Source organism: Scyliorhinus canicula, chromosome 19 (assembly GCF_902713615.1).
Source record: "Scyliorhinus canicula chromosome 19, sScyCan1.1, whole genome shotgun sequence".
In the NCBI taxonomy this organism is placed as follows: domain Eukaryota; kingdom Metazoa; phylum Chordata; class Chondrichthyes; order Carcharhiniformes; family Scyliorhinidae; genus Scyliorhinus; species Scyliorhinus canicula.
This window is the reverse complement of record NC_052164.1, coordinates 16634598-16651817: the sequence shown is the minus strand read 5'-3', so window position 1 is coordinate 16651817 and position 17220 is coordinate 16634598. Positions and strand designations below refer to the sequence as shown.

Sequence of the window (17220 nt, the reverse complement as noted above, 5' to 3'; positions counted from 1 at the left end):
CCGGTGGGGGGAATGCCAAGCTGTTGACGAAGATTTTAGCCACGAGGATAAAGGGCTGTGTGCCACATGTTATCCACGAGGATCAAACGGAGTTCATGAAGGGGAGCAGCTGAACACTAACATACGGAGGCTCTTGAATGTGATAATGATGCCGGCGGTAGAAGGGGAGGCGGAGATAGTGGTGGCGTTGGACGCGGAGAAGGCCTTCGATAGGGTTGAGTGGGGGTACTTGTGGGAGGTGCTGGAAAGGTTCGGGTTTGGGGAGGAAATTATGAGGATTCTCAGGGAATTTGGGGATTTCTCAGGGTACAAGCTCAACTTGGGGAAGAGCGAGCTGTTCGTTATACACCCAGGGGACCAGGAGGGGGGAATTGGTAGGCTCCCACTAAAAAGGGCGGAGAGGAGCTTCAGGTACTTGGGGGTCCAGGTGGCCAGGAGCTGGGGGGGGCCTTGCATAAGTTTAACCTCACAAGGCTGGTGGAGCAAATGGAGGAGGAGTTTAAGAGATGGGACATGTTGCCGCTGTCTCTGGCGGGTAGGGTGCAGTCAGTCAAGATGACAGTGCTCCCGAGGTTTCTGTTCCTGTTCCAGTGCCTCCCCATCCTTATCACGAAGGGCTTTTTCAGGCGGGTTAACAGGAGCATTACGGGGTTTGTGTAGGCGCACGGGACCCCAAGGGTGAGAAGGGTGTTCTTGGAGCGGGGTAGGGATAGGGGGGGGCTGGCACTGCCCAACCTCTGTGGGTATTATTGGGCTGCCAACGCAGCGATGGTGCGTAAGTGGGTAATGGACAGTGAAGGGGCAGCATGGAAGAGGGTGGAGATGGCGTCCTGTGTGGGCACGAGCCTGGAGGCGCTGGTAATGGCGCCGCTGCCGCTCCCTCCAACGAGCCCGGTGGTGGCGGCTACCCTCAAAATTTGGGGGCAATGGAGGCGGCACAGGGGGGAGGTGGGGGCCTCGATGGGGTCCCCGATACGGCGAAACCACCGGTTTGTCCCGGGGAGAATTGATGGCTGATTCCTGAGTTGGCACAGGGCAGGTGTTAGGAGGTTGAGGGACCTGTTTGTAGACGGGAAGTTTGCGAGCTTGGGTGAGCTGGAAGGGAAGTTCGGGCTCCCCTCGGGGAACACCTTTAGGTACATGCAGGTAAGGGCGTTTGTCAGGTGGCAGGTGGCGGAGTTCCCTCTGCTGCCGCCGCGTGGGGTTCAGGACATGGTGCTCTCGGGGGTGTGGGTTGGAGAGGAGAGGATCTCGGCAACGTACCAAGTGATGCAGGAGGTAGACAAGGCCTCAGTGGAGGAGCTGAAGGGTAAATGGGAGGAGGAGCTGGGTGAGGAGATTGAGGAGGGGACATGGGCGGACGCCCTAAAAAGGGTGAACTCCTCTTCTTGTGCGAGGCTTAGCCTCATACAGTTTAAGGTGCTGCATAGGGCTCACATGACCGGGACAAGGATGAGCCAGTTTTTTGGGAGCAAGGACAGGTGTATTAGGTGCTCAGAGAGCCCAGCAAACCATACCCATATGTTCTGGGCATGCCCAGCGCTGGGGGAATTTTGGAAGGGCGTAGCAAGGACGGTGTTGAGGGTGGTAGGATCCAGGGTCAATCCAGGCTGGGGACTCGCAATATTTGGGGTTGCAGTGGATCCGGGAGTGCAGGAGGCAAAAGAGGCCGGCATTCTGGCCTTTGCGTCCCTAGTAGCCCGGCGGAGGATTCTTCTTCAGTGGAAGGATGCGAGGCCCCCAAGCGTGGAGGCCTGGGTCAACGATATGGCGGGGTTTATTAAATTGGAGAGGGTGAAATTTGCCCTAAGGGGATCAGTGCAGGGGTTCTTCAGGAGGTGGCAACCATTCCTAGACTTCCTGGCAGAACGGTAGAAAAAGGCCAGCAGCTGCCCGGGGGGGGGGGGGGGGGGGGGGGGGAGGGGGGGGCCGTCCCTTTGTTTTGGGCTGAAAGGACGTGTATATATGTTCTTTCCTAATGACAGGCGTTAATTTATTTCTTCTTTTTTGTATACATTGGGTGGGGGGGGGGGGGGGGGGGGGGGTTGTTCTTTCTGTTCTTAGTATTTTCTGTTATTGATATTTTGTGAAAATCTGAATAAAAATAATTTTTTTTAAAAACACACGGGTGGTGCCGAGTCCAGAGATAGAGATCTTTGGAGTGTCAGAAGACCCGGGAATTCAGGGGGCGAAAGAGACCAACATCTTGGCCTTTGCCTCCCTAGTAGCCCAGAGACAGATTTTATTAATGTGGAGGGACTCGAAGCCCCCCCCCGAGTGTAGATACTTGGGTTACCGACAAGGCTGGGTTTCTCAGCCTCGAGAAAATAAAGTTTTCCTTCAGAGGGTCTACGCTAGGATTCTCTCGGAGGTGGCAGCTGTTCGTCGACTTTCTCGGGGAAAATTAAAATGTCAACAGCAGCAGCAATCTGTGGGGGGTGAGTGCTTCATTGGGATAGTGTGGGAAGACTGGGTCGCATGGGGTAATGTCTATTTAATTGTTATTGTATATTCTCTTTTTGCATTATGTTAATGTTCACTCTAGTTTGTTTTGTTATTATGATTACTACTGTTTTATTATGAAAACTTCTGCAAAACCTTAATAAAAATACTTTTAAAAAAAACTTTGCTGGGTTCATGACACATGAGCTGAAAATAAATGACGTCTCATCTCATCCTGGATTTAAACGAGAATGGGCAGCACGGTAGCACAGGTGGGTAGCACAGGTGGATAGCACTGTGGCTTCACAGCGCCAGGGTCCCAGGTTCAATTCCCTGCTGGGTCACTGTCTGTGCGGAGTCTGCATGTTCTCCCCGTGTCTGCGTGGGTTTCCTCCGGGTGCTCCAGTTTCCTTCCACAGTCCAAAGACGTGCAGGTTAGGTGGATTGGTCATGATAAATTGCCCTTAGTGACCAAAAAGGTTAGGAGGGGTTATTGCGTTACGGGGATAGGGTGGAAGTGAGGGCTTAAGTGGGTCGGTGCAGACTCGATGGGCTGAAAGGCCTCCTTATGCACTGTGTCTTCTATGTTCTAATGACTCGACTCAGTGACACCCACTGGAGCCTTTCCAGAGATTTCCGGAATGTTCTCAGCCAGGGACAGCACGGATGGGAGGAGCAATGTTAATGAGTGACAGCCTAGCAGCAGGCAGTGTGTACAGCAATGTCAGATTCTCTGTGAGCTGGGTGTGTTTAACTGAATGAAATTAATATTCTGAAAGAATGAGGATTCAGCGTTTGTCTTTCTAGTTTTACTCTTGTCATTGATTTTTAAGATGGTGAAGTGGTATTGATCAGAGTGAGAAGGAGGGAAATTCAAATCAGTTTGATTTAGTTTAAATGATGGTCTAATTGTATTAAATTGAGGCGTCTTAATTCCCTTATAATTGTGTTAATATACATTGTAAAATCATTAGTTGCAAAAAAGCTGCTGAGCGCTTCATAATTACCAAGACTCTGCTAGTTACATTTCATGATTTGAGATTAGCAAATATAGAAAGTTAATGCACAATATGCTTAAGTGGCTGTCTTAGAATATGGCCTTATGGAATCTTCGGATCAACCAAATCTTGACTGTACAGACAGTTAGTATTGTGCTCAAGGCTATAATCACAATATCCCCTTCTGGGAAAGAAGTGGCTTTTCAAACCATCAAGGGAAACTGGTACTCCACATAAGAAAATGGAAGAATATAGCTGGTCTGAGAAAATCTGAACAAAATTGTTAGGTAATATATGTCAACGGTGGTGCAGTGGTTAGCCCTGCTGCCTCACAGCGCCGAGGTCCCAGGTTCGATCCCAGGCTCTGGGTCACTGTCCGTGTGGAGTTTGCACATTCTCCCCGTGTTTGCGTGGGTTTCGCCTCCACAACCCAAAAAGATGTGCAGGGTAGGTGAATTGGCCATGCTAAATTGTCCCTTAATTTGGGAAAAATGAATTGGGCACTCTAAATTTATATTTAAAAAAAGTATATGTCAAAGAACATAAAAATAAAGGTATATATTCCTTGGGAAATAATATGGTAGACCTGGAGACAAAAGCAGCAGTAGCTAAACCACCAGATTGTATACATATTCGAGAAAAATGGTAGAAAGTGCAGATTTGGATTTACAATAATTGATGCCTTATTGTCTCAACCTAAAGCACTCAAACATCCAAACAAATAAACCTATTACAAAAACCCAGAGGTTAAGTTCTGGTAGAGCTGCCGATGGGGAAAAATGAAAATACCACCAAGATATGAACAAGATGAATCTTTTGGTTTTTTAAAATAATTTTTATTGAGATTTTCCAAAACATATCAAAAACAGAAAATAACAGGAAGTCCAGGAAAGGCTGCCACCGCCTAAAGAACCCCTGTACTGATCCCCTCAGGGCAAATTTCACCTTCTCCAATTTAATGAACCCCGCCATATCATTGATCCAGGCCTCCACACTTGGGGGCCTCGCATCCTTCCATTGAAGCAAGATCTGAACAAGATGAATTGATTGCTGAAGATCACTCTGGGCTGGGAAATCTACATCCAGGAGACCAAAGGACTTCCTGTAAATTGATAAATGGTTGATTGATTGATTTTTATTGTCACATGTACCGAAGTACAGTGAAAAGTATTTTCTGCGGCCAACAGAACGTACACAGTACAGTAGACTAAAGAATAATCAACAGAGTACATAGACTAATGGTGCATCAACAAATAAGTGCATCAACAAATTATTGGTGTCATAACATGTAAAAACATTGCAAAATGTGTTTTGCCAATTGTACACCCTGTGATCTGGTGACCAAGTCTTCTATTATAAAAGCACCGCTAATAGTAGTCAGAAAGGCGTACCATCAAAGATTCTAATTGATTTTATTAGATCGGTAGACATTCAAATGGATGGGGCAGCACGAACATTCTCCCCGTATTTGTGTGGGTTTCGTCCCACAACCTAAAGATGTGCCGGGCAGGTGGATTGGCCACGCTAAATTGCCCCTTAGTTGGAAAAAATGAATTGGGCACTCTAAATGTATATTTTTGAAAAGAAATTCAAATGGATACATATGTATTTGTTTGTGTTGATCATCGTACTAAATCTGCATGATGTGTCCCCACAAACAATGTAATGATATGGGCACTTATTAGGGCTCTGGAAAGAGAGTTGATTGCTGTTGGTGGAATTTGGTGGAATATTGCACTGTCACCGAGGCAGAGCCTTTATCTCTAAAGTTAAAAGGAAATTACTGCGGATGCTGGGATCTGAAACAAAAACAGAAAATACTGGACATTTATAAGAACATAAGAACTAGGAGCAGGAGTAGGCCATCTGGCCCCTCGTGCCTGCTCCACCTTTCAATGAGATCATGGCTGATCTTTTGTGGACTCAGCTCCACTTTCCAGCCTGAACACCATAACCCTTAATCCCTTTATTCTTCAAAAAACTATCTATCTTTATCTTAAAAACAGTTAATGAAGGAGCCTCAACTGCTTCACTGGGCAAGGAATTCCATAGATTCACAACCCTTTGGGTGAAGAAGTTCCTCCTAAACTCAGTCCTAAATTTACTTCCCCTTATTTTGAGACTATGCCCCCTAGTTCTGCTTTCACCTGCCAGTGGAAGCAACCTGCCCACATCTATCCTATCTATTCCCTTCATAATTTTATATGTTTCTATAAGATCCCCCCTCATCCTTCTAAATTCCAATGAGTACAGTCCCAGTCTACTCAACCTCTCCTCGTAATCCAACCCCTTCAGCTCTGGGATTAACCTAGTGAATCTCCTCTGCACACTCTCGAGCGCCACTACGTCCTTTCTCAGGTAAGGAGACCAAAACTGAACACAATACTCCAGGTGTGGCCTCACTAACATCTTATACAATTGGAGCATTACCTCCCTAGTCTTAAACACCATCCCTCGAGCAATGAAGGACAGCAGGTCCCAGCAGGTTTGACAGCATCTGTGGAGAGAGAAGGGAGCTAACCAGTTTGGACAAAGAGTCATCCAGACTCAGATCGTTAGTTCCCTTCTCTCTCCTCAGATGCTGTCAGACCTGCTGCGATTGTCCAGTATTTTCTGTCTTTATTTCTAAAGCTTATCAGGAATGGAAAAAGAGAAAATGTGAAAAAGGAGAATTAAAAAAATATAAATAGAAAGGAATGGAAAAAGAGAAAAGTATATCCATAGAGAGCACAGTGCACCTTATCACCCTGAATCAGCAGGATTTATGGGAAGGAAAAACTATGAGGTAAAGAAAACTTTTGAAAAATCACTTTCAATATGTGATGTCAAATGGAGCACCATACTTAAAGAAGCACAAATGGCTTTAAATAATCAACCAGCACAGTTAAGTGGTTCCTGTGAGTCCACGTCACTTATTGTTTGATACACATATGAATACACGTTTTACACAGAACACAAGTCTAGGAATGCAGACATTACAGGGGATAGACTAGCACAGTTACACCTCAAACAGGAAGTTATTCAGATGATACATGAAACTGAACAGAAATGGAAACACCACCAAAGGCAGAAACCTATTTAATTAACTCTGGTTTCCACAAATAGGAAGACTGGTACTTGAAAAAAATGTAATTCCCACCTGTCACTGTGAAAAACCACCAGCGCTAAATAGAATTGAAGGATGGGGACAACTATTGTACCCTTTTGCTCTTAATGTCCCCTGTAAAATCATTATTAATGGATAAAGAGAAATATATTGGTGATGGAAGTATTTACAAGAACATGTATGGAAATGTTTAGATTATCCAAAATCATATAATGTCACAGTGTTTGTATCACACTGTTATAGAAGAAGGCCATTTGGCCCATCGGATCTGCACAGGCCCTTGGAAAGAGCACCCTACTTCAGCTGGGGAACCCATGGTGAGGTTGCTATCGGCAGGACCAGAAAATCCCACTGGCAAGAACGGCTAGAAAATTCAACCTTAGTTTCAGATATCCTCATACAATTCCCCTTAAGTACAGTTCTTGTCGTTGCAGGGGCTCTAGAGACGTCAAAGGTGGGACTTTCGCCTAAGTGAGGGGCCTGAAGCCACTTAACACTCATTCGACGCAAAATGGCTGTGGGGCATTCGGAGTTCGGGGGTGGGGGGGCTGTTTGTTGCAGGGAAGTGAGAAACCACCAGAAAAATTCAGGTCCATGTATGGGTAACTCCATTTTTGAAATTCAACACAAGTACATGATTATGTGACATGTTCAATGTGAAAATAACTTTCCAGCAGGAAATGAATCCACATCATTGAGGACTCCATGGAATCTGAAATCAATAACTGACTGAGGACATTATTTTATAAATAAATGATTGTCACTGTACATACAAATTATGCTCAAATAATGATGAATCTGAATTGTTTTGTCACTCACTTGAATATAAATACTGAAAGAGGCAAGATGTCCGGATAGACACCCTTATTTTTCAATATTATGAGCAACTGCAGATGGGGAAGAGAGCCAATCCTAGACACAACACATACTCTGCAAATGCTTGACAAATTCTGCTATTGTTTACACACCAGCATGTCCTTTTGCCAGCCATCATTTTAAATATTAGACTTTTCAATAGCATCTAAAAGGTCTTATGTCAGAATAGGTGTTTTGTTGTGGCAATTGTTCATCTTTAGCTTTAAGCATTATTTGTGAAAGTTTCTAGGTTAGACAGAGAGAATTGAGTAGAGCCGGCAAATAGATCTCACTGCTGCACCAATTCAGGGTGTTAATGAACAAATGTTCATACATCATATTGTGGTGTTAAAACACTTGATTACTAAGGGCAACACTGATTAAAAAATCCAAACTCGCTTGACCCATTTGAAGAATTTAAGAATCCGTTTGGACCATGCCAGGCTGGGGGCGGGTTATTTGTATATTAAGGTGGATTCAAAAAAGTATGTTATCTTAAGTAGAATTGGCATGTTATAACTAACTTTTACTACCGTATACTCTGATATAATCCTCGTTAATAAAATATAATTTATAATTGCTTTTTACAAGCAAATATTCAGTAAACTAATATAAAGGAGATGTAATCTCGTACTTATATCTTCACGAGCCCACATATAATAACAATATCCTGGAATTCTAAGTCGGGATTTATATTGACTCATATTGTACTTGAAATATTAGCTCTGTTTCTCTCTCCCCAGATGCTGCCAGACTTGCTGAATATTTCTAGCACTTTCTGTTTTAATGATTTGCCAAGCATCCTAGTTAACAGGGCCGGCTCAAGGCACCGGCAACTCGGGCAGTCGCCCGGGGCGCCATGTGCTAGGGGGCGCCAGAGACTCGGGTCCCGCGCATGCGCAGTTGGGCAGGTGCCAACCAGCGCATGCGCGGTGGCCGCCCTCCGCCAGTGCGGCCCCCCCCCCCCCTCCGTCCCCCCCCCCCGGTCCCCCCCCCTCCCGGTCCCCCCCCCCCTCGGTCCCCCCCCCCCCCCCCCCCCCCCCCCCCCCCCCCCCCCCCCCCCCCCCCCCCCCCCCCCCCCCCCCCAAGGGCGCCGAAGTTCAGCTTGCCCGGGGCGCCAGCAACCCTAGGGCCGGCGCTGCTAGTTAATCTCTATATCCTCTCCCAAGGCATTCACACCCCTCCAGTTTGGTACCCACAATCATCTAGCTGAGGCTTAACCAGTTAATTGTAATGGTTTAGTATTACATAGAACATAGAACAGTACAGCACAGAACAGGCCCTTCGGCCCTCGATGTTGTACCGAGCAATGATCACCCTACTCAAACCCACATATCCACCCTATACCCGTAACCCAACAACCACCCCCCCCCCTTAACCTTACCTTTTAGGACACTACGGGCAATTTAGCATGGCCAATCCACCTAACCCGCACATCATTTGGACTGTGGGAGGAAACCGGAGCACCCAGAGGAAACCCACGCACACACGGGGAGGACGTGCAGACTCCGCACAGACAGTGACCCAGCCGGGAATCGAACCTGGGACCCTGGAGCTGTGAAGCATTTATGCTAACCACCATGCTACTGTGCTGCTCCTACTTCCTTGTTTTTGTATTCAATGCCCTTTAACAAAGTTAAGTTTCCATTAGCTTTTTTAACTGCATTGTCAAAATGTCCTGCCACTTTCAAGGATATGAAGAAGCACCCACCAGGTATATCTACCCTTGTATCCTCACAGATTAATACCATTTAGATCACACTTCGTCTGTGTAGTTCATCTCAAAGTGCACACAATATCTACGGCAACTTTCATCCACTTTCTCTCTTACTTCATCAAATAATTCAATCAGGCTTGTCACACAATTTGCCTTTGACAAATTGATGATGGCTGTCCTTTATTAACCAATACTTTTCGAAGAGAGAGTTAATTTTGCCCTTGACATTCATTAATCTTTCATTCAACTTTCTGTCACCGGCTGGACGGCACGGCGGCGCAGTGGTTAGCACTGCTGCTTCACGGCGCCGAGGCCCTAGGTTCGATCCCAGCCCTGAGTCACTTTCCGTGTGGCGTTTGCACAGTCTATCCGTGTCTGCGTGGGTCTCACCCCCATAACCCAAAAGATTATGGATTATGGATTCTGTGCTGTACTGTTCTATGTTCTATGTTCTATGTGCAGGGTAGGTGAATTGGCTATGCTAAATTACCCCTTAACTGGAAAAAAATAATTGGATACTCTGAATTTTGTTTTAAATTTTCTGTCACCGGAACCACTTACTTCAAGCCAGGGTCATTGAAGATCGTTATGAAATGGTAGGATTGCCCGAGCAGCATAAAGGGCAGAATTATCTCCCTCTGAGCTGTAAAATTCAATAAAATACTTGCAGCCATAGATTTGTACGTACAATAACTTCATTTTATTGAGTTGACAAATTGAATCATAGACCATTACTTTTCTCAAATGTTCATTTTTTTTTAACATATGTAGGGCAGAAAATAAGCAGTTATCCACAGTAGCTGGACATTGAATATATTACAACATCAATTTCACAGATGCTTACACCTGGCACTATTTTGTTGTTCTTCACAACTACAAAAAATTCAATATAAAGAAGTCTGAAGCAGTCTATTTTGTTTCAGCCTTTCTTGTTCACTTCAAGATTCCCATTCTCCTGTCTATGTGCCTCTTGGTCAGGATTTAGCCGGGGAGTAGATGTCGTGTCAGAGAGGATTTTGATGGGGACAGTTCGTTCATTCCCGGCTGGCAGTGCCAGGCGTGGGGCTTGAACCTTTAACTGACCGTCCTGTGACAAACAGCAGTTCAGAGCTTCAGCATCGACATCGTCTGGCAACTGAAATTCTCTCCTGAACTCTTCATATTTGTAGCTGTAAGAGCCGCTGCCATCATCCCTTTTCTTCTCGTGTTTTCCTGTCAACAGCACTTTTCGTCCAAGTACTTTCACCATCAATTCTTCTGGGCAGAATCGCTGCACATCCAGGGACAGAGAAAATCCATCTCCATCCTTGTCCCCTGATTGTCTTTTACCTTCTTCATTATAATCAGGTCGGCTGTCCTGATTTTTTGGTTTTTCCTCCCAAAATTCTTTTGCCAGCTCCCCAAGAACTCGATCCATGAAGTTCATGCTCTTTCTTGCTTCTTCCATAAGTTTCCACATGTTGCAGTCCAGCGACTGACAGACCCTGTGTGGAACAGGCCACAATGTGTACACAGGCTGCTGGCACCGACGTGAAGGGGGGAAAGCCCGACAGTTCAGCATTGTCTCTGCCTCTTCTCTCACTTCTCTCAAAGCCACTGATGTGAACTGCCAGTCTTCAGTCTCTGATCTGCTGCAGCACTCAGAACACACGCCTTATATATTCTACTGCCAGAAATCCAGACCCTTCCAGAATGAACTCAACTTTGCTGGGTTCATGATACCATGAGCTGAAAATAACTGATGTCTCATCTCATCCTTGATTTAAACTTGACTCGACTCTGTGACACATTTGTGTATTTTAGAAACGTCCGGAATTACCTTATCCAAATGGCAGTTGTTGGATGGGAGCCAACAATTCTGTGCTAACATTGTGTACATGTTATGAAAAAGTAATTAGTCATAATTTTTGGTTATTTTTTTGGAAGGTTAATGGTGTAAATAAAGCACCAAACGATGCTGGTGAAACTGAAGTGTTTAATAAGCTGTGGGCAGGCATGCAAAGCTCTGGATGATAGTGCTGTGAGTGACATGACCAACCTCTTGGCAATTTCTGTAACTGCATTATTATGTGTCTCGTTGGCACTTGTTGACGGTAAGCAGTCAACATCCAATTCTGGCCATTTACGAACGCATCTGATAACATTTGGTTTAACTTAGTGTCTGACTATTCATTCCACTGTGAAGGAACAGCAGTAAGTCAGAAATGCACCAGCTTTCGAAAGTCACAGCAGAATAAATGCAGACGATGACACCCTATTTCACCTTGTCAGGGACAGTAAAATCAGTGACATGACCTGCACTTGGAGAAGGAGGGCGTATAGAAATTGAAAATTGTTGTACGGAAATATTTCATTCAGCCGGTGGTTAGATCATAGATCATAGAATTTACAGTGCAGAAGGAAGCCATTCGACCCATCGAGTCTGCACCGGCTCCTGGAAAGAGCACCCTACCCAAGGTTAACACCTCCACCCTATCCCCATAACCCAGTAACCCCACCCAACACTAAGGGAAATTTTGGACACTAAGGGCAATTTATCATGTCCAATCCACTTAACTTGCACATCTTTGGACTGTGGGAGGAAACCGGAGCACCCGGAGGAAACCCGCGCATACACGGGGAGGATGTGCAGACTCTGCACAGACAGTGACCCAAGCCGGAGTCGAACCTGGGACCCTGGAGCTGTGAAGCGATTGTGCTATCCACAATGCTACCGTGTCGATGGAATACTCTCGAGTAAGATGGCAGAAGTGAAGGAAAGAATTGCATTTATATAGGACTTTCCACAATCTCTGGATTTCTGAAAGTGCTTTACAGCCAAAGACGCCCTTTTGAAGTCTCCTCACTGTTGTAATGTAGAAGACATTTGCATGCAGCAAACCCCCGCAAACAGCGATGTGATAATAACCAGTTAATCTGTCTTTTGTGATTATGAAAAAAAAATGAAAATCGCTTCTTGTCACAAGTAGGCTTCAAATGAAGTTACTGTGAAAAGCCCCTAGTCGCCACATTCCGGCGCCTGTTCAGGGAGGCTGGTACGGGAATTGAACCGTGCTGCTGGCATGCTTGGTCTGCTTTAAAAGCCAGCGATTTAGCCCAGTGTGCTAGAGTGAGGGATAAATGAGGACCTGGATTCAATCCCAGCCGCGGGTCGCTGTCTGTGTGGAGTTTGCACATTCCCCCCATGTCTGCGTGGGTCTCACCCCCACAACCTAACGATGTGCAGGTTAGGTGGATTGACCACACTAAATTGCCCCTTAATTGGAAAATAAATAATTGGGTACTCTTAATTTATTTTTAAAAAATGAGTGAGGGATAAATATTGACCAAGGTACCAGGGATAGCTTCCCTGGTCTTCTTTAAAATAGTGTCTGAGGATCTTTTACATCCATCCTGTTCTGTTCTGTGTTGTGGCCGTGATAAAAGTGCACACAGAACATCTAGTTCCTTGATTAGTAAGATAGTTTCTTAACAAAATTAACACGTGGAAAGATAACTAACGAACTATAATATAAACAGTAATGAATAAGTGAATTCTCCTGAAGCTTCTTCTAATGCGACTGTCCTCTAGAACGACTTACTACCAACTGCCCTATCTCTGGAGTCACATGGCGGATCTCTGTCCCCACCTGCTGGTCGGAGGTCATATATCTAACTATACACATGACAATGCATATTCATATCACCACATACCTGAAGAGGCAGGTGGAGCATTGGTTTAGTATCTCATCCAAAGGACGGCATCCCCAACAGTCCAACACTCCTGATGTACTGTGCTGCAGTGTGAGTCTTGATTTTTGTGCTCAAGCCCTGGAGTGGGCATTGAATCTTGTGACCCAGAGGCATGTGATGAATTTCTCGTTTGTGGCTCACGTTAATATTTCAATGGTAATTTTTGGTACTGGATAAAGTAATGCTTTAGAGATTGCCAGACCATCTAAAAGAAAATAGCGCTTCAGAAGGCAACCCATGTTTCTTTAGCTGAGTCAGAACAGAAGAAAAAACAGCCATAAAACAGCAGGTTGACTTATTTAGCTGTAGACCTGGAGATGTGCAGTGCAGTTCAGCAGACAAGAAATTAGTGAGCAAAATTAAAGCTCATGGCACTGGAGGTAATGTATTGATGTGGATAGAGACCTGGTTGGCAGACAGGAAGCGGAGAGTGGGAATAAACGGATCCTTTTTAAAGTGGCAGGCAGTGACTAGTGGGGTACCACAAGGTTCAGTCCTGGGACCCCAGCTGTTCACAATATACATTATTAATTTGGACAAAGATATTGCATGCAATATCTCCAAATTTGCAGGCGATGCTAAGCTGGGTGGCAGTGTGTGCTGTGAGGAGGATGAAAAGAGTCTACAGGGTGACTTGGGCAGACTGGCTGAGTGGGCAAATACTTGGCAAATGCAATATAATGTGGGTAAATGTGAGGTTTTTGATGTCAAAAACAGGAAGGTAGATTATTGTCTGAATGGTGGCAGTTTAGGAAAAGAGGAAGTGCAACGAGACCTGGGTGTCATGGTGGAACAGTTGCTGAAGGGCATGCAGGTACAGCAGGCGGTGAGGAAAGTCATTGGCATGCTAGCCTTCATAGCAAGCGGATTGGAGTATAAGAGTAGGGATGTCATATTTAAGGCCACACCTTAAATATTGTGTGCAGTTTTGGTCTCCTAGTTTGAGGAAGGTTCACCAGACTATTTCCCAGGATGGCAGGACTAACATATGAAGAATGTGTACTCACTGGAGTTTAGAAGGAGAGGGGATCTCATAGAAACAATAAAATCCTGATAGGACTGGACAGGCTAGATGTGGGAAGAATGTTCCCGATGTTGGGGATGTCAAGAACTAGGGGCCACAGCCTAAGAATAAGGGGTAAGCCATTCAGGACTGAGATGAGGAAGGACTTCTTCTCGCAGAGAGTTGTGAACGTGGAATTCTCTACCACGGAAAGCTGTTGGGGCCAGTTCATTGGATAAATTCAAGAGGGAGCTGGCCCTTGCAACTAAAGGGATCAAGGGGTATGGAGAGAAAGCGTGAGTGGGATACTGAATTTGCATGATCAACCATGATCATATTGACTGGTGGTGCAGGCTCAAAGGGCCGAATGGCCCACTCCTGCACCTATTTTTTATGTTACTGGAATTTTTTTTTCTTTAAAAAAAATTAATTTAGAGTACCCAATTCTTTTTTTTTCCAATTAAGGGGCAATTTAGCGCGGCCAATCCACCTACCCTGCACATCTTTTGAGTTGTGGGGGTGAAACCAATGCAGACACGGGGAGAATGTGCAAACTCCACACAGGCAGTGACCCGGGGCAGAAATCGAACCCCGGTCCTCAGCGTCGTAGGCAGCAGTGCTACCCACTGCCCCACTGTGCCGCCATGATGTCACTGGAGTTAAAATCCGCTGAACAGTGTGTTTAGCGGGGTGTTTCTCGGTTCATTTGTTGTCTCTTTTGGCTTCGGCAAGGAAGTCACCATCAAGGCCATTCTTTAACTAATTTCCTGCACTGGCAAGCTCAGCTCGCTGTGCAGGAAGACTACATGTGATTGGAGGCTCCATTTTTAAAGGCAGCCCCAATCTTTTGATCCCCCCCTTCTGCCCCCACTTCACCCAACTTACCTCTTCCAGGATCCTCGTGCCCCCCTTACCCCCAGGCACAGGAAGCCTGGCATCTTGACACTGCCACCCAGCCTTCTGGTAGTGCCAGCACTACCTGCAACTGGTAATAGATAGCGGTGTCAGTCTCATGAGTAGCCGGAACAGAGTATGCTTAAGACGGGCGGCACAGTGGTTAGCACAGTTGCCTCACAGCTCCAGGGTCCCAGGTTTGATTCCCGACATGGGTCACTGTCTGTGGAGTCTGCACGTTCTCCTCATGGGTGCGTGGGTTACCTCCGGGTGCTCCAGTTTCCTCCCACAGTCCAAAGATGTGCAGGTTAGGTGGATTGGCCGTGCTAAATGGCCCTAAGGTTAGGTGGGGTTATGTGGATGGGGTGGAGGTGTGGGCTTAAGTGATGCTCTTTCCAAGAGCCGGCGCAGACGCGATGGGCCAAATGGCTTCCTTCTGCACTGCAAATTCTATGAAACAACTTTTATAAACCAGATGCTCCAAAAACGAACAATTGCAGGTAACTGATAGCGCAAGTATGGAAGATGGGAAAGATTTTTTAAAAGTTTGGTGGTAAGAATACACAAAAATAAATGTTTGAGGTTCAAGCCTTGCACCTTTTTTGAATTCCCAGGGTGCTTGGGGTGCCTAAAGTTCCCTGTTCCTTACTCCATGGCAAAGCCTCAGCCAGTGTTAATTTGTCAACCAGCCAACACCCTGTTCTCCTATAGTATAAATGGTTATGATTGTTTGAAACTTTTTTGCGGAGTGCAGAACAAGCAGCTTCGGTAACATGTCTCGCTTTTCTGCAATATTGAAAAAAAACTATGCTGGTTTACAAAAATTAGGAATGAATTTTTTTTTATTCATGGGATGTGGACATTGCTGGCTGGGTCAGCATGTGATGCCCATCCCGGAGAGCATTTAAGAGTCAACCACATTTCTGTGGGTCTGGAGTCACATGCAGGCCAGTCCGGGTAAGGATGGCAGATTTCTTTCCTGAAGGACGTTAGTGAACCAGAAGGGTTTTTATAACAATCAGCAATGGTTTCATGGTCACCTTTAGATTTCTAATTCCAGATTTTCATTGAATTCAAATTTCACTATTTGCCTAGGTGGGATTTGAACCAGAGTCCCCAAATCACGACTCTGAGTCACTGGATTACTAGTCCAGTGACAACACTACTACGCTACTGCCTCGCCTTGTGGGAGCCACTGTCAACTTGCCAACCAATCAGCACTCGGTTCTCCTGTAGTATAAATTATTATTTTTTAAAAATAGGTTTAGAGTACCCAATAATTTTTTCCAATTAAGGGGCAATTTTACATTGCCAACCCACCTAGTCTGTACATCTTTGTTGGTTGTGGGGGCGAAACCCACGCAGACACAGGGAGAACGCGCAAACACCTCACGGACGGTGACCCAGGGCCGGGATTCGAACCCGGGTCCTCAGCGCCGTGAGGCAGCAACGCTAGCCACTGTGCCACCGTGCTGCCCTCTGTTGTATAAATTATGATTATTTGAAACTTGTTATTCTCGCATTTTTCCTGCCGAGTGCAGAACAAGCAGCTTCGGCAACATCTCAACAATATTAATTAAAATGTATAATGGTTTACACTTTACAGCTACCACTATGAAAATTAAGAATGAATGTGTCATAACACAAGGCTCTCATGAGTCAAGACCGCCTTTTATATGTGTAAGTAGTGCGTTAGTACTGACAGCAATGTAATTCAATATCTATTTTGTTGCCATACATTGTCATTTTCATACTTTCATCAAATTCCTACACCCATGTTTAGACTGTATAATTGCCCAAGTAAACTTGTCACATTAATTACACCTTTCTGCCTCAGAGCTTCAGCAAGACAGGTTTATATAGAGGCAGTATCCATTATAAATATGGGAAAATAATTTATAATGCAAATTAGTTAAGACACAAAATGTTTATTTATAAGTTATAAGACAGAAATGATCCAGGAAATTAGTAAACATTTCAAAGTTAAACCTCCCCTCATCCATAATGACAAAGAAGCATTCTGTAGCTTTCAACAGGGAACTGAATATAGATGTTAAAAAGTAGAACAAATGGAAGGTTTTGAGGGAAAGTAGACATCTCTTTCAAAGAACCAGCAAAAACACGATGGCCTGAATGGCCTCTTTGTGAAGTATTATTCTTTTAGTTTATAGTGGAAACTAGTTTCCTATAATTTGGCCGTGCACATATGGTGTCGCCATAACTCAAAAATACTGCAGATGTTGTAAATCTGAAAGAGAAAGGAAATGATGGAAATACTCTGCTGGACTGGCAGTAACGCAACTGTTTCTCCCTCCACAGATGTTGCCTGACTTGCTGATCATTCCAGCACCTTGTGTTTTAATTTGGTATAACAATACCCTTGGCACAGGGCAAGAAACTAAATGTTGAATGTAATTGATTTATGCGAGACAGACTGAAATGAATGGACAGTGCAATGTAAATTGTGGTCGAT

The 17220-nt window shown here is 45.1% G+C and overlaps 1 protein-coding gene across 1 annotated transcript; it reads right to left on the bottom strand.

The window, feature by feature from the left end:
• Nucleotides 1-9795: 9795 nt before the first annotated feature.
• Nucleotides 9796-10857, bottom strand: LOC119954483 (heat shock protein beta-11-like). Its single transcript, XM_038779757.1, has one exon. The coding sequence runs from the start codon at nt 10677-10679 to the stop codon at nt 10038-10040; it is 642 nt and encodes a 213-aa protein (XP_038635685.1). The 5' UTR covers nt 10680-10857; the 3' UTR covers nt 9796-10037.
• Nucleotides 10858-17220: the final 6363 nt, after the last annotated feature.